This window comes from Eleutherodactylus coqui, chromosome 12 (genome assembly GCF_035609145.1).
Source record: "Eleutherodactylus coqui strain aEleCoq1 chromosome 12, aEleCoq1.hap1, whole genome shotgun sequence".
NCBI lineage: Eukaryota > Metazoa > Chordata > Amphibia > Anura > Eleutherodactylidae > Eleutherodactylus > Eleutherodactylus coqui.
In genome coordinates this window covers 45,120,625-45,148,582 of record NC_089848.1, presented here as the reverse complement: position 1 = coordinate 45,148,582, position 27,958 = coordinate 45,120,625, and the positions used below count along the sequence as shown (strand labels likewise).

Here is a 27,958-nt window from a genome sequence, read left to right as displayed (position 1 = left end):
TTTTGAAACTCGAAAGACCCCATTAAAAATCAATGGCTTCCATCTGGCACCATTGGTATCTCTAGTGTGCATTTTTTGTATACTCTATGTAATTTTTTTTTCCAGATATATGTGTGAGTGCTGAAGCATGTGTTTCTGTTACTGTATTTGTTGCAGACATGGCTTATGTGTTCCTGCGCATTTAATTTATTTGTTGGAAGTGCCTCCGCTTTCATCATGCACTGCATCCACCCATCTGTCCCAAGCCTTTTAACTATATTATGAAGGCTGGTATCCTACTTTTCATGGAATCTATTAAGGCTTAGGCCCAAAGAGAGGTGTCTGCTGGGCCAGATTCACTTGCACATACAATATAGAGAAAATAAATAAAAATAAATAAATAAATAATAAAAAAAAAAAATTATATATATATACACACACACACACACCAATATAAGAGTTACCTTCTATGCAGTGCACTCATTAACGCCTACTTTTGTGGAGCGTTTTAACCCGGCTTTCCTCCTTGCTATGTCTGCAGAGTATACACTACACAACATGGAGTTCATCACATTTCACTTGCTTTGATGGATGAATGCTACCAGTGTACAATACAAATATGAATACACGAGATCAAAAATTGTTTAAATTTATTCAGCATTTATGGCATAAAATCACTTTGATCTGCAAGACCAAAAACAGCCTAATAAAATCCTATCCCGCATAATATACAGTAAATAGAGATATGTACACATCAGCATCCGTGGACTCTACTGTTCCGATTAAGCAACATTATTACAACATCTTCATTCATGATGAGTTTTGTACAAAAACAAACAGAATTATCACTTATCTTTTCATGTATGCTCATTAACCCCTTAGTGACATTTTATGCCCTAATAACCAATTTTTCAACTTTTTTCTTTAAGTCATCGCATTTTTAGAGCCAGAATTCTTCCACTGACATAGCCGTATGAGGGCTTGTTTTTCACAGGACAAGTTGTATTGTTTAATTAAATCACTTTGGGGGTGCATATAACGTATTGTAGAAGTTAATTTATTTATTTTTTTTAAGGATCTGAAAAACAAAATTCTGCCATTGTGTTTCAGATTTCATTTTTACGGTGTTCAGCATGGAGAATGAATAACACGATGACATTATTCTCAGGGTCAGCGCGATTCCGGTGATACTAAAGTTATACAGTTCTATTTTTGTACACTAAAAACTTTTTCCTTTTTTTTAAGATTTGCTCTTTAAAAAAAAGAAGCCATAAAATTTTAATTTTTCCATCGACTGAGCTCTATGGGGGCTTGTTTTTTGCAGGATGAACTCAAGTCTTTATTTCCACCATTTTTTTTGGGGGGGGGGGGGGGGGGGGACATCAATATTTTATTCTGTTTATTTTAGAGGGAAGATGAAACAAAATCTGCAATATTTGTTTAAGGATTGTTTCACACCTGCGTCAGAACCTCCAGCCGAAGGTTCCGTCACAGGTACGGCTGAGAATACCAGAATGCAGCGCTTTTTCTTATGTCCAAAATGGAACAGCCAAGCATTCGCACGGCATGGGAGTGTGCCGGGCTTCTGATGCAGCACCGTAAAAAGGTGTATGTATCAGAATAAAGCCCCTTAATGGCTGCCGTAAAAAGGTGTATGGTTAAGGGGTTAACAATGCCACAAAGTGTTAAAAAATACATGTTGCAAAAAGGAACCGCAGGTTCTGAGCACAAAGCAGGATTATTGCCAGTAAGAATACATTATTTTATAGCTTTAACGCCCATACAGAAACATTAGAATCAAACAACTGACTACAAGTTACTAAAAGTTACCAACATAGTCTGCCAGTCCGCCGTTGTGACTCATTGGGGAAAGAATGGATTGTAGGGACCGGTGGGGTGGAGATGCCCGACAGTCATCCCAGCTCTTATACAGGACTGTTCATCACTCCGTGAATGGAGGCGGAGCGCGGCCGGGCGCTGTTAGGATCGAATGACATTAGGCAAAGTTTGTGGCAGCTTAAGAAGAAGGCACTGAAAGATCCTAAAAAGGCTAATTTAATTATTTTCATATTGATAGTAGAATAGGGTAGTAAATAAATAAATAATTGAAGTAATCATCATGCATATCGTGAACCATTATCTGGAATGAATAAAAAAATAACTTTCACATATAAAAGTTATCGCGAAAGGCATAAATTTTCCGGCATATCCACATAGTGTCATTAAGGATCGGATTCCCCCAAAATCGCGAATTATATTTACACAGGATAAAAAACAGACATAAAATCAGATGGATCTCAGGACGGATGGGTTTTCCGTGGCACTCTACCAGAATCTGGAGAATCAAGCAGAAGCCTGAACTGGTGTATTTAATGGTTCACGCTCAACTACGCCATTTGTTCCAGGTGTTGGAGTTTCCGTCTTTTGCGCTAGATAGCCATCTTTATACATAAACCATACTTCCAGTAGGAATGCAATGGAGGCCAAGAATCCAAAAGCCTAAAAGAAAAAAAAAAGTTAATTAAGCTGTGCTTCCAGTCATGTGATGCTTCCTTATATACTTTGTATGGTTGTTTTGCCCCTTTCCTGCCATAATCCAGCAGAGGCGCTCGGTGTCCAGGGGTTAATGTTGGTTTGAGCAACTTTTGAAAAAAAATCGTTCCCAGATAACTCCCTTAACTTGGTTATTACAGCTTTGCTTCCGCTTACTCGTATTACATTGAAATGATTTTTATTCTTCCTCCTTTGTTTTTGTACATGCTCTGTGCTTCAATTCATACATATATTTTGCTAGTAATTTTTGAAAAAAAAGTGATTCTCCCTCCATGAATACAACTTTATACACAATCCCAGACCTACTGGAAATAGTTTCCTATAGTTCTGACTTACCACAGATACTTTTCCCAGTTCACTGTTGTCCATTGTAGCCGCAAATACAATAGAAGCTAAGATGAAGAAGAAGCCAACGCCTATGGTAACGTAGAAGTCCTACAAAATAAATACAGAAATGTAATTCATCTTACATTCCTCTAGGTGGAGCTCAAGGTGAAGTTTTTGGAATGTTCACACAAAACTAGAAGGATCTTGTTTTGGTCGTTGTGCGGACCGTAGGAATGAAGAAGTGCTGGATATCTAAAAGGGCCCGATTCATATGGATAAATATCTGTGCACCAGTGAAGATGCACAGTTGGAAGCGTTAGGAACACAAGATTGGACGATACTAGAATGACTTGGACAGACGCTTGGATACAATGTAAAAGGAGAAACAAAAACAAAGTCCTCTCCCCCTGTAATTGACCCGATCGCAGCATATTGTCCATGTCGGGCAGTCGCAGTCCTGGTGCCTTGGGAAGCATGTGCTTTAATATGCGTTATCAGCAATGTGGGTGACACATGCCGAACCCCGTAAAACCGTGTGACCCTCAGGCAGAGGTTGAACCGAATGTATTCATTAGGGAGTTTGTAGCCTTCTCTAACGATTAAGCACATTGGGGAATTCCACTTTTCTCTGGAGTTTCCCCTAAAGTTTATGTAAAGTATTACTTGAGGAAACTGAAAAATTCATCCGATAAGTTGACTTACAATTTTCTTGAACTGCGGGATAGAAATCTTGCTCTTCAGCGGTGTCCAGTACACAACGAGCATGAGGACGGCGATCAGGAAGGCGCTGCAGCTAACGAACTCGAAGAAGTAGAGGCCTCCACAGGAGTCACACTGAGCAATGATCTCCTCACATATGAACGCCACGAAGGACAGCACCTAGGGGAGACGAACAGCGAGCGTTAGCGTATTTGATGGCTTTACAGGAGCGGCCCCTGACTGCTGGGGGGCATTTCCTATACGTGTTCTGCTATATTGCTGGTATAAACGATACTATTACGGGTTGGAGTTTTGGGACCCCAAGGCCGGTCTCACACAACCAGGTTTGAATTGCGAAAATAAAACGCAGCATGTTTTGTTTTACCGCGTATATCCGCGACACAGACCTTTTTTCTCTATAGTCCCTGATATACCAGCAGCTCATATGCAATTGTGTATGGGCTGCCGGTATCTGCGTCATCGCTAAATGATGGCGCAGAAATTATAAACAAAAAATCTGTCAGTATATGTAAGGCCAAAGCAGGAGCTGCTCACAACCTGGTTCTCTCCGTAGGCGTCAGTCCTGGTTGCGGCTCGGGGTCCTTCTGGACGAGCCGGTTCTTGTTTGAACTAGCGAGTGACGTCTCCGCTGTCTCACTCGCTCTCGTGCAGCCTGTTTACACCGGCAGATACATCGCTGGCTCGTTCAGAATAGGCACTCTGTCCCATTCGCTGTATAAGTGACTGAACGGGCGCCGCTTAAACCCAACGATCAGCGAATGAGCCGACGAAGGGTTTTATGCTCCACAAAATGGACGAACGAAAAGTGAACGATTCTCATTCGTCGTTGTCTCCCGTTTGGACTGAATAATTATCATCACTTTTGCTCATTAGAACGACTATTTGAATGATAATCGCTTCATGTAAAAGCCCCTTTAAGACGGTTTTCTACAGGTATGTGCGTAGGTGCACATGCATCAGTGCAACGGATTTTCGCTGCGAATAATTTTTGTGCGCAGGTCTGCGTATTTTTCTGTACTTTTTCCATGCAAGACACAAGCACACCCCAATTTAAATGGATCATTAGTCTAATGAGTTCCAGAGGTGTTCTTTTCTAGTGAAATTGCGCAATCTCCTTGTGTATTGCGCGTGCGCTTGTCACTCCCAATAGACTTCTATGGGGAGCCTCAGTTCACAAATGCATACAAAAATAGAGCATGCTGTGGTTCTTTTTCCACGTGCGCAAAACATGAAAATGCGAATGAAACCATTGACATCAATGGGATCTATTCTCTGCGTACTGCATGCACATTTGTGCACCCCCCGTAGACTTCTACGGGGAGCCTTTGTGTGCACAGAAGTAGAGCATGCTGCGTTATTTTCATGCGTGCAATATATGAACGAACCAACCGACATCAATGAGTTCTATTCGCTGTGTATTGCACACGCAAATACGCCCGTGTCAAGGGGCCCTAAGAAATACTGCTGTGTGAGAGAGGCGTAAGGCTCGAGGCCTCCGTGTGCGGCTGTAGAGTCTCCATATGCATGGCGATATTCGGCACTAGAACCACGGACAATACCTCCCAGCATGCAAAGGGTGATAGAACGCCATTTGTTCCTTGTTGGATGTGTACGCAGAATAGAACCCGCAGACCCTGAACAAACACCCCATAATACGTGTTCATACGAGGGAGTCTGGAGCAGAAAACGCAGGAGGGTGTGGAGATGGGAACAGCACCCTTTACATGCTGGGCTGGTCAGAGTCCCATCTCTAAACACTCTGCTCACTTCTAGGTGCCCTGCATGAGACGACCATGTGCGGCCGCACGCACACCTTCATACAGGTAACGATGGAGATCGACAAGACCCACAATGCTGTTTACCAGCAACAGACGTGGGAGAGGCTGCCACAACCTACAGCCCTCAGAGAAGGGAGTGGCTCCTATCTGGGCGCGGGCGCCCCTCCCTGCAGGCTGAGGGATCACTGCAAGTTCACCCAACTTCCTTCCTCTACTCCAAGCTAAAATGTCAATATATTCACCCTCATTTACATCAACGGAAAATACTGCGAGGAGGACGTCACCGGCATCTTGTCCTCTTCCAGGATGTTTTGCAAACTTTGAAGTTAGAGAAAAAACTAAAGATGTCCAAGAAAGTCCAAACAGACTTTTGGTATAATATGTACCAGCCCTGCGTACTGGGGAAAAATGGTGCAACTTCTAATGTTTTATGTGCAACTGTTAAGGTATTTACCTTTATTGTAACAGACCCTGTTGTGGCCCCCGCGGACGTGGTGTGGACGGGCTTGATCTTAGTTCCATGGCTATTTTATGGTCTACATAACTGATCACTTTGCCGTAAGTAGCCGCGCACGTACCTCTCGCGCAGGAGCACACAGCTAGTATGCAACGGCGCGCGCTTGCTGCGTGATGCCAATCCCCATACACTATCTTGGATTGCATGTATGTGCAATACACAGCAAAATATAATTTCTGAAAGACATTAGCGCTTCATATCCCTTGCCTTACTAAACATTCCTGCAATAATCAGTACATCCTACAACAACTAAGGTCATTTTACACGGCCCAACTAGCTGCAAAAACATAAAAAAAATTGACAAGACCTATGTTCTGTGTTAAAGCAGGAGCGGACAGGACAGCGCACGGAGGGAGAAATCGCTCATTAGTTGCTAGCCACTTCATTTCAGCTACCTATATAACGATGTGATGAGCATCTCGCCTTAAGTTGAGAGAATGATAAAAAGTTTTTAACCCTTTAATATCCCTGCAGTCACAATTCCCTTCCCCCAATCAGACGCCAGGCTGCAGCTGCAGCTCCTCAAACCTAAAGAAGTTTGGGAGGCCAGTTTAGAGGAACCTCCCTCACACCCCTATAAAGCTGCTGGCGGTGGGAGGCAGAACATGGGAACATTTCTCCCTGCAGTATTAAAGGAATGTAACAACATAAAATGACATCATTTAACCCAGAATCTTAGGGAAAACCTTCTCACAGATTATTCTCCCATCTTTCTGTCACTATCCATATACGAAAAGAAAAATCTGCGCTGTTAGTTTTTCCGCTGGTGACTAGAGCGCTCACAACAGACGGCCGCGTCCCGATGTAGGTGGCTCAGTTTGCCGTGGCGGAATCACCATCTCAGCGCTGCATTGGGCGGCGCTGCCAAGTAGTCCGCCTGTTATAATTAGTAGCGCTGCTCCATGCATTCAGCAGAGGCTTTCAGTGCTCACACCGGGAGTAGGCCGCCTGCAGATGGGCGGAAATTCCACGGCAGGATTTCCCACGGAATTTCCGCCCCTGGAAGCTGCCATAGGATTGCGTTAACAAACACAATCCTAGGCAGACGGCCGCGCGAAATTTCGCGCGGCAAACAAATTGCGGCATGCTCTATTTCTGTGCAGGGCTCGCACAGCCCCGTACAGAGATGTCCCTCACCGGCCGCCGGCCCTGCTCTGCGCATGCGCCGGCTGCGCGGCAACCGGCACATGAAAGAGCCGGAGCTGCGGGAGCGGGTGAGTTCTGCGCTGCTCTCTGCAGACGCTTGGATCGGGTCCCGGTGCTAGAATTCTCTTAGCCATATCCGACCCAGCCGTCTGCAGGCGGCCTAAGTGTAACACTTAGATCCCTGGACTCAGCGGGTCACCTACTTGTAGCTGAGAAGTTTAGCTCCTAGGGCTAGAAGTTGGTGACAGATTCTCTGATCTCCCGCATCTCTAGCCAGGTTTTCCAGTTTCGCATACAATGTAATCTTTCATCATGTGATGTAGCAAACTGCAATTCATCCTGAAATCGTGTAGAACTCTAGATGTAACCACTAGTCAGGGTCTGTTTACACCAAACCATTTATCGCTGAAGGAGCAGATGATGTCAGAGTTCGCCCCTGCAGCCTGTTTATACAGCTAGATGCATCATTGGCGCGTTCACACGAGAAATCGTTCAGTCGTTGTCATTCAAGTATATAGCAAATGTGAACAACTGCGCGATCGGTATTTAAAGCGAAGGATTAGTGAACGAGCCAACGATGGTTTTATGCCTACATGAAATGAACGATTTATCGTTCAATCGTTGGCTGCGTTTACACTGATCGATGATTGCTCATTTTCGCTCGTTTATATGATTTTTTTGAACGATAATCCTTCCGTGTAAAAGGGCCTTAAAGCAAACTTCTGCTTCCCACCTAAATAGCTCAGGCATAATAATTAGTAATAACATTTCCTCTAGTAATACGGTAACAGAAGGCTTACTATATACGGGGAATATGTAGTATGCTTATTTTGCAGCCAAAACAAATACTCGTGTAAATAAGCCCTGAGGGAAAACATCGCTCATGTTTATGACTGTAGACGTTTTCACTTGTACCCGCCGGCGGCGTAAAAATACGTGGAAGGGTGCACAAATCTGACGTTTTCGCTCCCGTTCAGACGGCACGGGCCCCAGCGCATACACGCCGAGGCGTCAATGCCGTTGGGCCTCTCCTACCTCCCTGTCGCCAACTCACCTCCTCTCTCCTCCCGTCCAGCTGTGTGCATTGGTAGGGGGAGGGGGCCAAGCTAAGCTCCCACCCCTCATCTTTTCTGCAGCCAGCAATAGGAGGGGGAAGGACAGGGTGGAGCTTAGCTCTGCCTCGGCACCTCCCATTGCAAACAGTCGGAGGGGAGGAGAGAAGAGGGAGGGAGTTTAGCAGTCACGCTGCTAAACTCCCTCCCTTCTCCAGCCGCTGTAATTGGCTCCCATAGGGTCCCATGCAGCGGCCAACGTTTTCTGGCCCGAAAGATAGTTCCAGGCCGCCGTAAAAGCGCTGGGCACTATATTGGCCTGGCCAGGCGCTTTCACGCCGCAACAATATGGCCATGTGATCTGATGCATTGGAATCCAATGATTCCAGAGATTGGAGCTGCAGGAAGATAATTTGCATATTCCCTGTGCATTCTGGGAAGAGCAAAGAATCACTGTAAGCGGGAAGATTGCTGGGAGTAGCCGGGTCTAGCTGCTCGGAGGACATCGCCTAACGGTGTGCGAAATTGTACACTTAGTAGTATTTTACAGGTTATATATCTTCACTACAATCCTTGACTTTTAGAAGTTTAGAAGTGGACATCAACGGACAAGATGGAAAAGTAAAAGAGCTATATGGTAACCTGCAATGTATGCTATATGTTTACAGACCTACCAGAGGAAAAGCTAAACTTCACCTGCCAGAAATGCAAGCTTGTCTCTACTGGAGGAAACGGTGCAGAGTCTTCAGGAGAGAATAGCTACATTGAATCGTATTACGGAAGATGAGGATTTCCTTGACAATGTAGAAGAAAGTCTTCAAAATGTTGAAGGAAAAGAAATGTCCAGTGTAGCTGTAGAAGCAGAGGAATGGAAGCATGTAACCCAAAGAACAAGGAAGATCATGAGTCAGCCAGCATCCATACTGCTCAGGAACCAGTACCAGGTTCTTGAGAAGGAGAAAGAGGTATAGCAAGAAATGACTCTACCCACAAAGAACAGAGCAGAGGAGAAAGAAGTCCAGCAAAAAAATGACTATACCCACAAAGAACTGTGTAGGAAGTGCACAGAGTCCTCTTGAATGGAGAAAAAGAAGTGCTGTTGTGAAGACGAAGAGGAGAGTGGCGGTTGTAGGGGATTCCTTATTGAGAGGAACAGAGGCCGCTGTCTGCAGACCTGACACCTAACGAGAGGTGTGCTGTCTTCCAGGGGCACAAATCAAAGATGTGTCTGATAGGCTGTCAAGACTCTTCATTTCTACAGAGCACCACCCATTCCTACTAATACATGTAGGGACAAATGACACTGCAAAAAAGGACCTTGCAACTATCTGCAGAGACTTTGAAGACCTTGGAAAGAAGGTGAAGGAACTAGGAGCACAGGTGGTCTTCTCATCCATTCTCCCAGTGGATGGCCATGGAATAAGAAGATGGAACAGGATTCTAGAAGTGAACAACTGGCTACGTCGATGGTGCCGTCAGCAAAGTTTTGGATTCCTAGACCATGGAGTGAATTACCTATATGATGGACTGCTTGCTAGAGACGGGTTGCACCTTACAAAAACAGGTAAGCATATATTTGGTGGGCACCTTGCTTCACTAATTAGGAGAGCTTTAAACTAGAACAATATGGGAAGGTAAGTGAAAAGCCAGGAAAAATATGTAGCTAATTAATACATTTGAGAACCTTGCTGTTAGAAGTGGAAAGAAAGAACAAAGACAAAAAATTCAGAAGGCAATTAGAGGACCAAGAGACACCGATCACAAACTAAAATGCTTCTACACAAATGCACAGAGCATGGGAAACAAACAAGGAGAATTGTAGCTCCTAACACAGGAAGAGAAATATGATGTCAAAGGCATCACGGAAACTTGGTGGGATGATACACATGATTGGAATACAAGGCTTGAAGGATACAACTTATTTATAAGAAACATGCCAAATAAAAGGGCAGGAGGTAACGCGTTGTATATTAGGAAAACATTCATCTCCACAGGGATTCAAGCTTCAGAGCATGGGAGTTCTGTAGAAACTGTTTGGGTAAGAATACAAGAAGAGAACAGAAAGGACACCATTGTAGGCATTTACTATAGGCCGCCTGGACAGGCAGAAGATATGGATGAACTCTCTCTACATCAGATGGCCAAGCTCTCAAAAAATCATGACCTAGTGATTATGGGAGATTTAAACTATCCAGATATTTGTTAGGAATCTCTCTTAGGTAAAAGTAATGGATCCAACAAATTCTTATCTGCTCTTGCTGACAACTTTATCTTCCAAAAAGTCGAAGAGAAAACAAGGGGATCTGCTATCTTGGACCTAATTCTTACCAACAGGTAGCAAATGGTCGAGGGAGTAAGGCTATCTGGGACTTTAGGAGTCAGTGATCAAGCTATCCTTGAAATTTGGATAAAAAGGGGAGGACGACCTGAGAAAACTCAGACCTCAAGGTTTGATTTCAGAAAGGCAGATTTCAACAAACTCAGAAAAAGGATAGGAAGAATCCAATGGCTGGATGTTCTGAGGAGAGAAATGTCCAAGAAGGTTGGGAAATATTGTGAAATGAGATTCTCAAAGCACAATCGTTAACAATCCCTAAAAGAAGGAAGAATGGGAAGCATTTAAAGAGACTAGTATGGATGAACGCAGAACTTGTACACATGTTAAAAAGGAAGAAAAATATGTTTATCAAATGGAAAAATAGGGGGAAAGAAGAATATAATGCGGTCTACAGAAACTGTGGGGCAAGTGTCAGAAAAGCTAAAGCTAATAATGAATTGAGGTTTGCAACAGAGGCCAAAAGCAATAAAAATAGATTTGGAGGGGGGGGGGGGTGTCAAAAGCAAAAGAAAAGTCAAAGATGCTATTGGATGCTTACAAGATGAAAATGGTGAATTGGTTAAGAATGATGTTGAGAAGGCCGAACTTTTAAATTCCTATTTTGTATTGGTTTTCTCTCAGAAAGTAGATGGAACATCAACTGATCTTCCCCTGTGCTATTGGGGAAATAAAAGAATACAGGGTATCTGTAAGCAGAGAGATGGTGAGGGAACACTTAGCTAACTTAAATTAATTCAAGTCTCAAGGTCCAGATGAATTACATCCTAGGATACTAAATGAAGCAGTGGAGGTAATTGCTGAACCACTTGCCATAATTTTCAAAAGTTCCTGGAGACCAGGAGAAGTCCCAGAAGATTGGAAAAGGGCAAATGTTGTCCCCATCTTCAAAAAAGGGAAGACGGTGGATCCAGGAAACTACAGGCCTGTGAGCCTGACTTCTATACCGGGAAAGATCGTTGAGCAAATTATTAAACAGCATGTATGCAAGTACTTGGATGAAAATGGAGTAATTAACCAGAGCCACCATGGGTTTGTAACAAACAAGTCATGCCAGACTAATCTAATTTCCTTCTATGATAGTATCACTGACTGGGTTGATAAAGGAAATGCGGTGGGTATAGTTTATCTTGACCTTAGCAAAGCATTTGACAAAGTATCTCATACTATATTTATTAAAAAAATGACCAAATATGGGATTGACAAGGCAACTGTTAGGTGGATTCAGAACTGGCTGAGTGATCGTACTCAAAGAGTGGTCATAAATGGCTGCACATCCAAGTGGAAGAATGTATCAAGTGGGGTACCACAAAGCTCTGTCCTAGGCCCAGTGTTGTTCAACATTTTTATAAATGATTTGGAGGAGGGAATTGATGGAAAACTGATCAAATTTGCTGATGACACAAAACTAGGAGGGATAGCTAACACTAGGGAAGAGAGAGTATTCAAAAAGATTTAGAAAAGCTTGCACAGTGGTCAACGACTAACAGAATGGAATTTAACAAGGAGAAATGCAAAGTCCTACATCTGGGCAAGAATAATGAAAAAAGCACATACAGAATGGGAGGAATTGGGCTAGGCAGCACATGTGAAAAAGACTTGAGTATACTAATAAATCATAGACTGAACATGCCCTATTCACAGACGTGACTTGGTTAAAAGTAATAAATTTTATTAAGTTTTATCTAAAAAAACACGATTGGGCACAACAAAGGACACAACACAAAATCTAAGTTGTAATGGAAAGGCGTTAACCCACCAAATAGTGGATAGAAAAATGATTGGTGGGTTTCAAAATTACAACTTGGTATTACTTCTGATACTCCGTATTTCTTAATGTCGCACGTCACATAGGAATACAGTCTGCATGGGGGCTGTTCATGGATTTCCCAAAAACCGGAACCCCAATTAGATATCTGTAGTTTTATTAATATAATGACAGAATTTGACCAGAGATACTCAGGTTGCGGAAAGGTGATGTTCAACCTGAGGAAGTGAATATCTCTGTCAAAAATACTGCCTAGTGGGCTGAAAAGTTTTTAACAGCTCAAAAGGACAGTATGTCAAGGAAATTGATTTTAGTCAATTTTTATTCCTTATGGCCAGTACTCCTACTCATGGCGACAATGTTTGAGCAGAAACTTTCAGATTGCAAGAAAGTGATATTCAACCTAAGAAGATAGTTATCTCTGTCAGAGCTTGTTGCCTAGTGAGCTGAGACTTGTGAACGGCTCAAAAGGACAGTGTGTCAGAGATTTTAATTTTGTCAATGTTTTTTACTCATTATAAACAGTACTCCCACTCTACGCGTTTCACCACTGAGTGTACGTGGATCCTCAGGAGACTTAGTACTTAGAGAGTAATAATAACAACAATAATGTTTACAGAGTTATGATGGTAAACAATTAGGGTATCACTCCATAGATAGAGTATCACTAAAATATTTAATCCTCAATCAGGAAATGAGCTCTTAGCGTTCAATTTGAGCTAGTAGGGTTTAACCTCGGTGAGGGGATAGATAAAGATTGTAGGTACAAGGTTCATTTCTTTCAAATGTTAAACCCTTCTTCTCTATCAATCCTACTTTCAATAGTCCCATGCCAGGTGTAATGGTCAATAGGATCTCCTTACAATGAGAGTAGGGATAAAGAGTACTACATGCATGAGATTACTGGGTTTGGAATTTTGGTCTGGAGGTAATAACTCTAACAGATCCAAATCCCCTATAATTGAGTGAAGGAGGTTTCAAGTCCTAAAGTCCTTAACTACTCATGCAAATACAAGCAATGAGGCCGTTAGCATAGCAGGACAAGGAGTCAATCCTCCCTAGGTACAGAGGAGTATTTTTCCCTACACCCTCCTTTCTTTTTTCTATCTTTTTTCCCCCTTTTCCTCTCTCCCAGTAAGCTCAAGGTTACTGCATGGACAGCAATCCCTACAGAAAGATAGAGTGCTCAAGAGGTCAGAGCATGACATAGGTTAGTTCCCATCGCCTTGATGGTAGGCTAGGGAGTCCTACATCTGGGCAAGAATAATGAAAAAAGCACATACAGAATGGGAGGAATTGGGCTAGGCAGCACATGTGAAAAAGACTTGAGTATACTAATAAATCATAGACTGAACATGAGTCAACAATGTGATGCAGCAGCCAAAAAGGCAAACACATATCTGGGATGTATTTAGAGAAGCATAGAGTCTAGATCACGTGAGGTCATTATCCCCCTCTACTCTTCCTTAGTCAGACCTCATCTGGAATACTGTGTCCAGTTCTGGGCACCGCACTTTAAAAAAAAGACAGACAAACTGGAGCAAGTTCAGAGAAGAGTTACCAAGATGGTGAGCGGTCTGCAAATCATATCCTATAAAAGGAACGGTTAAAGGATCTGGAAATGTTTAGCTTGCAAAAAAGAAGGCTGAGAGGAGACTTAATAGCTGTCTACAAATATCTGAAAAGCTGTCACAGTGCAGAGGGATCAGCCCTATTCTCAGCTGCACAAGGAAAGACTAGAAGCAGTGGAATGAAATTGAAAAGGAAGGAGACTAGGGATGAGCGAGTATACTCGCTAAAGCACTACTCGCTCGAGTAATGTGCTTTAGCCGAGTACCTCCCCGCTCGTCCCTAAAGATTCAGGGGCCGGCGCGGGGAGGAACGGAGGGGAGATCTCGCTCTCCCTCTCTCCTGCTCCCCACCGCGACTCACCTGTCAGCTGCGGCGGCTCTCGAATCTTCAGGGACGAGCGGGGAGATACTCGGCTAAAGCACATTACTCGAGCGAGTAGTGCTTTAGCGAGTATACTCGCTCATCCCTAAAGGAGACACAAATTAGATATTAGAAAAAAACTTTCTGACAGTGAGGGTGATCAATGAGTGGAACAGGTTACCACGAGAAGTGGTGAGTTCTCCTTCAATGGAAGTGTTCAAACAAAGGCTGGACAAATATCTGTCTGGGATGATTTAGTGATCCTGCACTGAGCAGGGGGGGGGGGGGGGGAGGGGTTTGACCCGATGACCCTGGAGGTCCCTTCCAACGCTACCATTCTATGATTCTATGAATGCATCAGATCATAGCGTATATCGTGGGCTGGTCGTGAAAACAGCGGCCAATATACGCTCATGTGAAAGAGGCCTTTCATAGCTGCGTATAAAGCTCTGTCTGTAAGTTCTGTCACAGATCCCACTACAAAGACCGGAAGAAAAAGCGCTGCATGCAGTACTTTTTCTTCTGTCCAAAAACCGAGCTGCTGAGTGGAAAGCAGGCGGACCCCATTATAGTCAATGTGGTCCGTTTAGTTCCATCCAGGGACTATGCCATTCGGCCATGTGGATTCCTTTTTTTTGGGCTCCCTAAAAAGAGAAAGAAAGCGGAATCCCCAATGCAGATGTGAAAGCACCCTAAAAATGTGCGATACTGGAACCCTACACGTTTTAAATTCTTTTTTATCCCCACTGGACCAAGAAGATTTAAAAAAAAGACAAAAAACAAAATAGAAAAATAACCAACTATCAGAAAGCTCACAGTAGTAAATCTCCAAAATACTAAATAATCATCTGCTAGTCATGCACAGATAGGTGACTGTACTACTGACCATAGGGAGACAATCCAATATATACCCTCTGTAGGAGTGCAGTACACACAATGGCCTGCAGAGGGTGGTAGAGAGGAATTCAGGCTGCAGGAACAAGAGGTAACACCTGTGGGTGTGGCAAGAGGCAGCATAAAAGTGTCAGTTCCTGACACTCAGGGAGAAGCTGGTCGCCAGCCAGATAGAGAGGCTATAGGAGCAGTTGTCAGGCACTTGGAGCCAGAGGTCCATGTGGACCAGCCGGGACTTGTCCTGAGTTTGACAGAAGAGGACACCCTCTAGATGCCCCAGGGGTGGGGGATAGTGACGGAGTCCCTGTCGGTTGTGAACCCGGAGGAACTGTATGTACCACACGTTTGCTAGTGGAAGCCAGATTTACCAGACATTCTGAGTCTCCGAAGCCTTTTCAGCATTTGATGCCCACCCATCCTGACTTAATGATGGCAATCCGATAGGCGAGTGACCCCAACTTGCCCCACTACATATTGCAGCCTCAACGTAAGCACTCTTCAGCCAGAGATTGCGGCTATAGGACACTCCCGCTGATGTCCTTATCTTAGGCAGTGTCATCTCCTTTCATAAGGAAGTGAAACCATTTGTTGGAATTTTTATAAACTTTTTCCACCTCCTCCCTTACAGGCCAGATGCGGAGATGGGGCAGTCTGCCAGATTTCCCAAGCAAACAAAGATTTAGAACATTTGCACATGGGAAACTTCTGGCGATGACTTCATGATGTCAACAAGTTCCTGGCATTCCTTTACTATGAAGTAACGGCACCTCCAGTCACTGCGGCGATTCCCAACCCTTTAAATGATCATATTGTCAAACTTCCCTGATATAAGATGGATATACCCTCATACTGACCAGGTCCATTCCTCTAATAGCCCAAGTGGCACTAAGATAGTGGTCATTTGGCTACTAAGAGATTTAAAGAATGTAGTGGACTCGTCGTTACGATGAGAGCGCCCCCTCTCGGTGGGGATTGGCAGGCTGTCATGTATAAAACAAAGCCGCAGATCCAGCACCGGTTCAAACACCACTTCATAGCATTCTTGTTGGTCTTCATGTTGCTATGGCCCCCTTCACACGGGCGTATTTGACCATGCAAAATTTTCGTGCGCAATACTTAGTGACTAGAACTCATTGATGTAGATAGATTGGGCTCATTCACATGCGCAGATTACAGCCACGCAAAAACACCGGCAGCATGGCTCTGCGTACCAAAAGTCCCCATAGAAGTGGGGATGTGGAGGAAATACGCTGGGAGATGCGTGAAACACTACGTAATTGTGCAGGAAAAATAATACATATGGAACTCATTAGACTAATTAGCCATGTCAATCGGTGTCTCTGTTTGCTGTGCGCAATTGAATGTGCCTTGCGGGTGCAAAAAGTGCAGTAAAATACGCTGATGTTTGCACAAAATAGTATCTGATTCTGTAAATACGCGTCTGTGAAAGCGGTCTAAGTGTGCTTTTAATCGTTAGAAGATTATCGTTAAGATTTTGGCGCAGATTTGATTGCAGTTCTGCAACAAATGTCACCTTTTCAGATGAGCTCCGGTCCACAGCAATAGCTTCAGATTTTTCAGCTGCGGAAAAGCGGCCACCTGTGAACACACCCCTAGCGCCCGGTCACAATGGCAATCACTATATTGCAGCGTGAAAATCGCGGCAAAAGCGCAACTTTTTTCCCGTGATTTTTGAGCGTCGAGCTGCTTTTTCCTGCAAACCCATCGCTGCCACCTGCGATTTTTAAGCACAAAAGTAATTGGACTTTCTATTGTTAAAAACACATCGCAAAAATCGCAAGTTTATGCTTGGCGATGCGATTAAAAGGAGGCTCCATAGGGAAACATGCGAGATAAAGAAAAAAGCGCAGAAAGAAAGGACATGCTGTGATTTTCTTTTTCTCACATTGCATGAGTGAAAACATCGCAAATGTGAAGGAATCCACTGAAAATCAATTGTTTCAAAATTCTGCGTTTTCACTCACTCGTGCATAGCTTAAAAACGCGTGAAGCCGCGGACTAGGCCATCACCAACTGACAATATAAACAGTAAATGAGCTGTTGCCGGCAGGAGTCAGCCGTCAAAGACAGCCGATACCTACCGTGTATGGAGTGGGATCAGCCTAAGGCTTCCAAACACGGCTGAGCGAGATATCGGGCTGTGAAACAATGGGCGATGCGTTCCGAGGGAACGGAAAAGATAGAACGTGCCGCGATCTGGGGCATGTGGGATTCATAATCATGCCAGATTTGTTCGTCTCGCAATGCACAAATCTGGTGCGATTTTCACAGCCGTGTAAAAACAGCCCAACCCAGAGATATCCACCTGCATGTATACAAGGTGATCGGCCGTAGAGCCCCTCCTCAGACAACGGGCTGTAAACCATTAACAGGGCAGCGGTGCCGGCAGGGCGGGGAGTTGCCTGAAGATCAGCTTAGAACACAAACAAAGCTTTTCCAGGAAACAGAAGCCGTGCGGAAGTCACCGGTATAAAACCGTCAGGGGGAAACTGTGGGCAAGAGCGAAACAAAAACTAGAGAGATGGCGAAAATCCGTGCAGCAAGCCGACGGCTCTCTGGTCTCTAATGTGGTATATGGTAAGGGGAACAAGCCAGATCTCACCCAGACGGTCACTTCTAGTTTGCCCCCCACATAGACTATTGTGGTTTGCAATTTCAGACAATGGACTCTGTAAGGCTAACTTCACATGGTTGAGCGCGATGGAAGCAGAAAAACGCGGCCCGATATTGCGCTCGAGAATGTGCAATTTACCTGTAGAGGCGAGACATTTGGGTAAAACCAACTTGCATCACTTCAGGGAAGTAGTGATGCGGGTTTAAAAAAAACAAAACAGAAAAAAAAAAAAATGCTCATGTATACGACCTCCATCAAAACAATTAGGTTGGTATTCTTGCGAGATTTCTGCTTTTCACAACATCTTGCGCCATTGTCTCGGCGTGTAATAGTGGGCCAAGTCATATGGTGGAGGATGTCTCATTCACCGGATGGTTATGGACGTATTAGTATAAAGCCGTCAAGTCTACAGAAATACGTATCCAGGAGACACTTCTTAAAGGGGAGAGGTGTCGGAATTTCCCACATGGATTTTGCCCGCTGACAGGGCTAAAACCGCGCGTGGATCTTCTGCGAAAGCCACGGCAGTAAGATGTGGATTTCGCTGCGGTCTTCAGAGGTGGGATTCACGTGGAAAATTCCACAGCAAATTGCGCACATATGTAACCTGCTGCTCTTTCCGCGTTCGTCATGTGCATTTGCGCAGGCAAAAAAAAAAAAAAAAAGCACTGACGCTCTGATTCATTGAAATGGTTAATGAGGTCCTGCAGAAGTGTTTCACGCATCACCAAGCGTATTTGCGGCTGCCCCCTGACTTCAAAGGGGGTTTCTGGAGCGCGAATGTACGGGATAATGGAGCATGCTGCATTTTATTTGCATGAGCAAAATGCGCAGGAAAATACGTGCAAATGAACAAAATCAATCGGTTCTATTTACTGCGTACTGCGCCCGCTAATACGCCTGTGTGAAGCCGGCCTAAAGCTGGTTTCACAGTGTCTTTTTTGCAAAAACGACTATTGCATTTTAACACAATTACTTGTTTTCTGTTAGGCCGCTGTCACGCGGCTGAGAAAATCGTGCGAGTTTTATGCGTTGCAGAATGCCTCGCTCATTGCTTTCAATCCGGGAAAAACATTACGCGGCGTGCAATGCAAAGTTTCCCATTGAAGAGAATGGCAAACACTCGCTGATTCTTTAACGCTCCTAATCGCTACTTCAAGGAACTGCTGGGAGGCGTTATTGCATGAAAGCGCATGTTGGCAAGCGCGATATTGGGCCAAGTTTCTTTGCCCGATATCGCACTCGCATGCATGTAGGTAGCGTGAAACTACCTTAATTATATTGCGTCTGTGCGACGTTTATATACGATGTCACTAAATGACAGAGCTGGAAATGGGGGGAAAAAAACAAAATAAAAAAACCAGACTGCGCATGACGCAGTCATGCGCAGTGAAAAAATCCCCAAAACACTGCTCTACGCAGCGACATGCCGCTCACACAGCGGTAAAACGCTGCGCCTTCCCACACGCTCGTGAGCCCGGCCTTAGTAAAACAAGGTCAGCACTTCTTGAGCCTCTCTGCTTAGACCTCTGCGTTGGGCCGTTCCTCTATTACTACAATTAGATGATATCATCTCTCATCCCTACGGAGTCGGCGCGGACTGAACGGCGTGAAGGGCGTCTCCACATACCCTCACAAGGCCCGGTCAGACCTGACGCTGTAGGGACACGGCCCGGTGACGAGGGGATCAGCTTCTTGGACGAGTAACAAATGTAACAACACAATACAAAGATCTACAAAGTGTTCCAAAAGTTGTCTGTTTTGATAAATACTAGTATTGCCTACAAAGTAACTAGTCGAGGATTTTACAGGACCGCACCATCAGCCGTGTATCTACACCCGGCGAAAGAAAAGGCACTATACGCCGATCCCATAGACTACGATGAGGACCGCAGGGATTCCACCTTGTAAGCTTATGGGACTACACCGCAATACCGCATGCAGGCAAGTCTCCGGGACGGCTGCCAGCTCCATGGATAACGCACAAAGCAGGTGTGGGGAGGACCGGGACCGCCTGGTAGTAAGGGATCGGAGCTATATCGGGATCGGACGCCGGAGACTCCACCATAATATACTTAAAGGGGGCCTCCATATTATATTTTTTCAGTAGAGGTCAGTTCCCCAAGCAGTAAAACAAATCTGTATAAACTCGCCCCTACCGTCTGTTCTGCGTTGGCCCTCTGACATTACATTTATAGGCTGCCCCGACGTCACAGAGGCGGCAGCCAATAACAATGCTCAATCGCTGAGCTCTGTTATTGGCTGCAGCACCTGTGACAGGTGGGACTGCAGTCTGTAAATAACCACAGGCACGGAAGGCTGAGTAGCGTAGCGGGACACAGTGGGAACGCGAGTCAAAGTGCTAATGACCACTTGTCCGTCATTCAGTGTGTGAGTTACATGTCAGTAACCGGCTCGTAGCTCCACCCCCTGATCACATGACAGTGACATCATCACAGGTCCTTTATCCTTCTTTTAAAGTGAATGAGGTATTACAGGCAGACTACATCCCCCACAAACTCTTGCGGACTCAGTTGCTATGGATACAGCAGTCATCAGTCTGGCAGTTTGTATGTTGTGAGACAGCTGCACACCTGTGTGGAGACTCCAATAAATGACACCTCACAAATTTACACATACATAGCTCGTGTGCTGACACGACCTGTGATGATGTCACTGTCATGTGATCAGTCACATGGTCTCTGAGCTGAGAGATTATGGACGGACTACATTCCCCACAATCCCCTGTGGCCTCAGTTGCTATGGATACAGCAGTACGCAGTCTGGCTGTTTGTAGCTAGTTGTGACACAGCTGGACACTTGTTGGTGTCATCTATTGGAGTCTCCACACAACATTGAAGCATAGTCCTTCACCACTATCTTCATATCGGACTGTGATATCATGTCATCTCAAAAGCTAATGCCGCCAACACCAGTCCAGCCTTCATCTAATCATCAACCGTTGTTCAGTGGTAAAACGAACAGTCGCTGTCATGCAAACATGTCACCACAGAGGGCAGTTTATGACACAGCGACAAGCCACTATGTCCCTTCAACCACCAGCTGAAGATTGTAGATCTCATGCAGCAGATATGCGAAAGCTATAAGCAAACATGTCTCCTCAGCGAGTGGCTGAAGTTCATAGATCACGTGAAGTTCATATGCGAACACAACGTAGCAGAGCTGTGTGTGTGGCGTGCATGTAGCAGAGCTGTGTGTGTGCGTGACGTGCATGTAGCACAGCTGTGTGTGTGTGTGAGACGTGCATGTAGCACAGCTGTGTGTGTGTGAGACGTGCATGTAGCACAGCTGTGTGTGTGTGTGAGACGTGCATGTAGCACAGCTGTGTGTGTGTGTGAGACGTGCATGTAGCACAGCTGTGTGTGTGTGTGAGACGTGCATGTAGCACAGCTGTGTGTGTGTGTGAGACGTGCATATAGCACAGGTGTGTGTGTGTGTGAGACGTGCATGTAGCACAGGTGTGTGTGAGACGTGCATGTAGCACAGGTGTGTGTGTGTGAGACGTGCATGTAGCACAGGTGTGTGTGTGTGTGACGTGCATGTAGCACAGGTGTGTGTGTGTGTGACGTGCATGTAGCACAGGTGTGTGTGTGTGTGACGTGCATGTAGCACAGGTGTGTGTGTGTGTGACGTGCATGTAGCACAGGTGTGTGTGTGTGTGTGTGTCGTGCATGTAGCAGAGCTGTGTGTGTGTGACGTGCATGTAGCAGAGCTGTGTGTGTGTGTGTGACATGCATGTAGCAGAGCTGTGTGGCGCCACCAGAAACACTGGTACTATAGTTTCCTAATAATTACTCGTCTACTATTTTCTACTTACAACCTAAACAATGGTTGTGCCAAACTTCATGTTTGTACAACACCGGGAAATTAAGAGAATTAGATGGTATCAGCGGAATATGTCAACACCGAAAGTATGGCTTGGGCTGCCTGAGCTAAAGGTAATGCCCAGGTCCCAGCCAAAAACTTCCCATTGGCTACCGGTAACACACCTTCTTCACACAGCCAGGCCCACCTGCAAGCTCTGACAGCATTTTCTCCCCATTTGTCAGCTGTGGATTGGCTCACGCGGTGGTACCAAGAAGCCGGCATGGAAGACTTCACGGCTGCAGACATCTCTGCTCTGCCGGCCGCAGCCTGTCACTCAGTGCTGCCACCGGGAGCCAGACTTCACCTGTGCAGACATCTCTGCTGTGGCAGCTGCAGCCTGTCCTGCCACCGGGACCCGGCTATTATAGAAGGCCGGACGGGCGTTACTTCACCGCTGGACACACATTTGTTAGCCAATCTGAATATAGGGCATGACCAGGGCATTTCCTCTAACTCAGGGCGGCCAACCCATGTCTCCACCCATACTTCCGCTGGAGACATATTGCACTAATACCGAATTAGATTAGGTACATTACATAGGGGGGCACTAACTTTTGCAATTGTATTAGCACATTGCGACCCTTTTACTTTTCCTATTTAGGACCTAAACAATAGCCGCATTAGTGCAAGCGAGTTTTTAAAAAATCAGCGGGAAGATATGTGCTGCCCCATCTTTCTCCCATGTAATATTAACAGGTGAGAATCCTGTTGGTGAAAACAAAACCATTGAAGTCAGTGGCTTCGCTTCGCCCCGTTATACGGCTGTGATGACCACGTCTGCAGAACAGGACAAAATCGCGCCCATCTGTTTAAGCCCTCCGTCAGCATAAAAACCATCGCTGGCTTCGAGTTACATGTAAAGGCTTCTCGCTCTGCACTTCACATAGAAGGTAAAGCGCCAAGTGAGAAACCCGCGATCCAGCGGCAAAGGGGCCGTTTACACTGAGCACTAATTATTCAGAATTTGTCAAATTCCTGCGGGTGTATGAACGTTCACCGCCCCGTGTAAGTGCATGCAGTGCTTGAACGACTGATGCTTGCAGTGAATAGAGGTGGGCAGGAAGGGGGGGGGGGGGATGCCAGCGATACTCGCTCCTGTGTAACAACACGGGAGTCAGCATTACTGGATGCGCTGATGGGCATCGTTTGCCCAACAGCTCGTTCCATCTAAATGGGGCAGAACTTTGCCTGTGTAAACTCTCTGCATGAGCGCTAACGACCTTAGCGGTGATGTCAGCGCCCGTGCAGTCATTTACCTGACTGCCGTTTGTGCTGGGACAACGGCATGCATCCCCACAGAGAGGGCTCTGAGCGCCCCCACTGGCACACGTGCCATAGGTTCACCACCACTGCTCTATGTACACATATACTCGCACACAGCAGATGAGTGCTGGTAATGTATGGAGCAGACCCAGAAGTTATACGTTATACAGCGGACACTGCCTGCAATAGTTGAGATTGAGGAGAATTCCAATCCTGGTCATTTAACCCCTTATATGCCATGGTCATTAATGACTGCAGCACCTAAATTGTTAGACAGAGTGACGGGGCTTGATCTGTCACCTGACTGCCTCACTTTTGCATCGCCAAGCACTTGTCATGCTCGCCCAGTTTCCTCAAAAGCCTGCCAAGTATGGAAGCCTATTGTCGGAGTATTGCAGTGTATTATACAATCAGCCATAATGTTCATGCCCCCCTGTAGGACAAAAGAAAAAAAAAGGGAAAATATAAGCAGCAGAGTCAGGATGACCAAGTTACCCAATGGTGATAGGACAGAGCGACGTTTTACAGTAGCGACCGGGCGACATGCTTACAGTCTAAGAAAGACCCTTCTACACAGGCAGGGGATAGGCAGCGCCTGAAATGCCGCTCTTCATACATTTCCCCCATACTATTATGTTTGACTCGGCATCGGAGATGGAAGTCATGGGGGGCAGCTCTTCTTGCCCATATCGTGAAGAGTGGCAGCTCTTTCGAGGGGAAGAGATCGGTCAGGCTACGTGCTGCGGGCGGCACGGCGCTGCCCCGTGACTTGAAGCTCCATGCCAGAGTAAGGCCGCCTGCAGACGGGCGGAAATTCCGCGAATACGCAAAAGTTCCACTAGCAGCACTTCAGATAATCCCACTTCAGGGTCAGGCTGGTAAGATGCAGAGCCAGGCCGGAGTCCAAACCAGGCAGATTCCACGTGATAAGCCAATAAGAAAAACAGTCGGCAGCATGCATGGATGTGAATAGCACAAAGACTTATTGCCCCATCACACAGACAGCGACGTTTCGGCCGTGGTGGCCTCATTCTCCGCAGAATTTCATCCCCTGGAAGCTGCCATAGGATTGCATTATAGCACGCACTCCTATGCAGACGGCCGCAGTTTGTCTGCGCGAAATCATGTGCAGCAAACAAACCGCGGCGCGCTCTAATTCTGTGAAAGAGCCGGAGCTGCGGGAGCGGGTGAGTCCGCGCTGCTCTCTGCAGGCGCTCGGGTTGGGTCTCGCTGCCGGATCCGACCCGGCCATCTACAGGCAGCCTAAAACTGCAAAGTTAGTTTTTTTTTAAATGCTACAATGTTTCAAAACGAGACCTACAGGGGGCGGTAGGCATACTCATCCAGGGACCATGCTGCACGTGGCTCTGGTGACACAGTCCCTCTAAGCAGGAAATGGTGTGAAACAGAAGAAAGTCAAACACTTCTCAGCCGCTGTACGACAGACAGGGCGGCGGGTCTCTGATTAGTCTGAAGGTCTCCCTAAAGGTGACTTACAGGAGTTTCCCTCTAACAAGCTTTCTACCCTCGGCTTCCCAGAGCTAAGGCCGCCGTCACACCTGCGTTAGGGTCAGTTCGGGGTTTGAGTAGAGGAACGGAAATAGAACGGATCTGTTTTTCCCCCATTAATTAGAATCGGCTTCCGTTACGCCAGCTTTGTGTTTTTTGGGTGGCACACTAAGGCCTCTCACGTTGGCGTTCGGCTCCGTCGGCGCTTTCTGTTTCTTCGTTCTATTTTTGGAACAGAGAAACTGTAACCAATCAGAGCGGAGATTTTTTTCCATTGAAATCAGCGGTAGAAAAACAAACATTTCAGTTAAATTACAGTTTTTTTCTTTTTACAGGACCAAAAACTCGCCGTCTGCAGCGGTATCGGTCCGGTAAGAAAAGAGAAAAACAACAGACGCTGAACGGATTTATACGGAACGCGGCGCTGATTTTTTTTTTTCTACCATTGAGTTAAATGGTAAAAATAAATAAATAAATAAAAATGGGATCCGTTTGGATTCAGGTAAACTTCAGTTTCTCGGTTCCAAAAACAGAACAGAGAAAATGAGAACCCCGAGGGAGCCCGAACGCAGGTGTGAGGGGTCAGCGTGCCGCAGCTCACCTGTAGGGGGGTGGTGGGGGTCGGCGTGCCGCAGGTGTGAGGGGGCCGCAGGCTACGGTCGTATCCGCATTAGGGTCCGCCGCTCGGAGGTTCCATCACAGATCCGGCACAAAATACCGGAAGACGACGTCCTGCATGGAGAGCGACTTCTTCCGGTAAACCGGCGGCCGGCCGAGCCGAGACCACATGGGCTTCATTAGAGGCAGCGGGGCCTGTCATAAGACCGATCTGTTTGGCCAGGGGGTCCCCCCTTCCTGCTTCCCTAACACCTGAACGCAGGCACGCTGTCCCCTTCCGCCCCCTCCAGGTGAGCCAGGCACGCTGCCCCCCTCCAGCTGAGCCGCAGAACGGCGCCCCCTACAGCTGAGCTCAGCTGAGCCGCGGCACGCCGACCCCCTCCGCCCCCTACAGGTGAGCCGCGGCACGCCAACCCCCTCCGCCCCCTACAGGTGAGCCGCGGCACGCCGACCCCCTCCGCCCCCTACAGGTGAGCCGCGGCACGCCGACCCCCTCCGCCCCCTACAGGTGAGCCGCGGCACGCCTGCTCCGTCCGCCCCCCTCCAGGTGAGCCGCGGCACGCCTGCTCCGTCCGCCCCCCTCCAGGTGAGCCGCGGCACGCTGAGCCCCTCCAGGTGAGCCGCGGCACGCTGAGCCCCTCCAGGTGAGCCGCCTCACACCGCCCCCTGTAGGTCACTCACCAGCTGCGCCAGCTTCAGGAAGAGGTGCTTCCGCTCCAGCTCGGAGCCGCAGTAGGAGTTGGACTTGCTGGAGATCGCCTCTGTGGTGGAGCCGTACGCCGGGGCCGTGGTGTCCGCCATGACCGTAGACGTGCAGTGCGGGCTGGGGTCTCGTCCGCCGGGCAGTGACGGCTTCTGCTGCTCCGTACTCTCCGCACTTCCCTTCTTCTTTACAGACTCCGAGAAAATGGCTCCAAAACCGAAGAGAAAGTGAAACTAGCCGCGGCGAGGCGTCTCCCGGGCTCCCCCTGCTGGCGACGCCCGGCCTCCTCCTGCTGATACTGATAGCTCCCGGGCCCCCCCTGCTGGCGGCACCGTGCGGTTCATCGGCCACTATTTCCAGGAACAAGAAAGTGTGACAGCTGCTGTGTCATTGTCACCTGGGCGGCCGAGCCTGTCCGGGGAGTTCCGGGCTACAAACGCCGCCAGTTGCCGCACCTAATAACACCTTCCCTCCTGATCTTCTCTTCTTTTTTTTTCGTTGTTTTTTTTCTAACCCAACTTTCAAAAATTCATAACTTTAGTATTTCCCGGTGACCGAGCTACAGGAGCGCTTGCTGTTTGCAGGCCGCGTTCTATATTTCAGTGGTACTATTTGAAGTTCCATATAATGTGCTGGAAAACTTTTTTTCTTTTTTTAAAGTGGAGTGAAATGGTAGAAAAAAAACACAATTTCTATGGGTGGAGAGAGAGAGAGAGAGAATTTTTATATTTTTTTTTTATAAAGGTAGATCTCATTTTTTTACCATTTTCCGACCCCCATAACTTTTTGTTTTTTCTTTCTGTTGGTGCTGTGAAAAAGATTGCTGCTGACAAGGGCGGATGAGTAAGTGAGGATAAAGGAGAGTGAAGGCCCATTTACACGCAACGATTATCACTCAAAATTCACTAAAACGATGGCTTTTGAGCTATAATCCTTCCGTGTAAATGCTACCATCCTGCACTTTTCGTTTGAACAATGAATTTTATGTGAGCTTAAAAACCATCATTCAGACCACAGGCTGTTCTCTCCAGGGGAGCAGGAGATAACATTGTTTTCTCTTAGCAGTCCATACCAGAACAATGGAGCTAATTGCAGAGCTTAGACCACCTGCTGAGTTTTGCAAGCAGCTCTGGAGGTTCATTTGCATGCAAATGAAGCTGATAAAGTACTAATGGGCATTAGAGCCCATTAGTACTTTATGCAAAAGGATCAGTAAAGCCCCATTAACATGCACAGATGATCGCTCAAATTTTGTTGAAAAGAACAGTTTAAGCAATCATTTTGCATAAAATACTAATGGGTACTGATTAGAGATGAGCGAACGTACTCGTTTCAAGTAATTACTCGATCGAGCACCGCGATTTTCGAGTACTTCCGTACACGGGTGAAAAGATTCGGGGGGCGGGGGGAGGCGTGGCGGAGCGGGGGGTAGCAGTGGGGAATAAGGGGGAGCCCTCTCTCTCTCTAACTCCCCCCCACTCACCCACGGCGCCCCCTGAATCTTTTCACCTGAGTACGGAAGTACTCGAAAATCGCGGCGCTCGGGTGAAAAAGGGGCGTGGCTGAGTAGGTTCGCTCATCTCTAGTACTGATGCTCATTAGTAGCTTATTAGCTTCATTTGCATGTAAATAAGGCTCCCTTCGCTATATGCAGATAACAGCAGGTGGTCTGTTATCTGCACACAGCTCCATTGTTCTGCTGCTGGACTGCAACTGAATACAATGTTATCCGTGCTCCTGTGGAGAACTCAGTCTGCGGTCCCTGCTATCATGAACGATGGATTTCATGCTCACATGAAATCCATCGTTCGGCAGAAAAGGAAACGATGGTAGGATTTACATGCAGCAATTATTGCTCCAAAGCCATCATTTGAAGGAATTTTGAGCAATAATTTTTGCGTGTAAATGGAGCTGAAAACTTCCAATTGTTTGAAAGATTATCTTTGCGTGTAAATGGGCCTTAAGTAAGGATATGTGAGTGAGTAAGGGGTCAAGCGGAGAGCCTGGTAACTACAGGCTAGTAATGCCCCATTTACATGCAAAGATGATCGCTCAAAATTTGTTTAAAAGATAGGAAAATGACAGTTTGAGCTATCATTTTGCATAAGCTGCTAATGACACTAATGCCCATTAGTAGCTTATTAACTTCATTTGCACGTAAATTAGGCTCCCATTGCTGTATGCAGATAACAGCAGGTGGTCTTTTATCTGCATACAGCCCCTTTGTTCTGCCATGGGACAGCAGCAGAATACAATGTTATCAGCGCTCCCGTGGAATCACAGCGTGCAGTCCCTGCTATCAGCTGTCCAGCCGAACGATGGATTTAAAGCTCAACATAAA

At 46.2% G+C, this 27,958-nt stretch overlaps 1 protein-coding gene across 1 annotated transcript; it reads right to left on the bottom strand.

Annotated features, from left to right (window-relative positions):
- Positions 1-612: 612 nt before the first annotated feature.
- On the bottom strand, positions 613-25,857 carry CMTM6 (CKLF like MARVEL transmembrane domain containing 6). The gene is made up of 4 exons (XM_066584462.1): positions 25,596-25,857; positions 3,562-3,738; positions 2,869-2,967; positions 613-2,478 (listed from the first exon to the last, which is right to left on the bottom strand). Exons 1-4 carry the CDS (start codon positions 25,713-25,715, stop codon positions 2,323-2,325), a joined length of 552 nt encoding a protein of 183 aa, XP_066440559.1. The 5' UTR covers positions 25,716-25,857; the 3' UTR covers positions 613-2,322.
- Between the last annotated feature and the right edge of the window lie 2,101 nt (positions 25,858-27,958).

Coding starts and splice junctions, on each gene's coding strand:
- CMTM6 (XM_066584462.1), bottom strand. CDS start 25,715: ATGGCGGACACCACGGCCCCGGCGTACGGCTCCACCACAGAGGCGATC. Junction 3,739..25,595: donor TCCTGAAGCTGGCGCAGCTG/GTGAGTGACCTA, acceptor CGTCTCCCCTAG/GTGCTGTCCTTCGTGGCGTT. Junction 2,968..3,561: donor TCCCGCAGTTCAAGAAAATT/GTAAGTCAACTT, acceptor TTTATTTTGTAG/GACTTCTACGTTACCATAGG.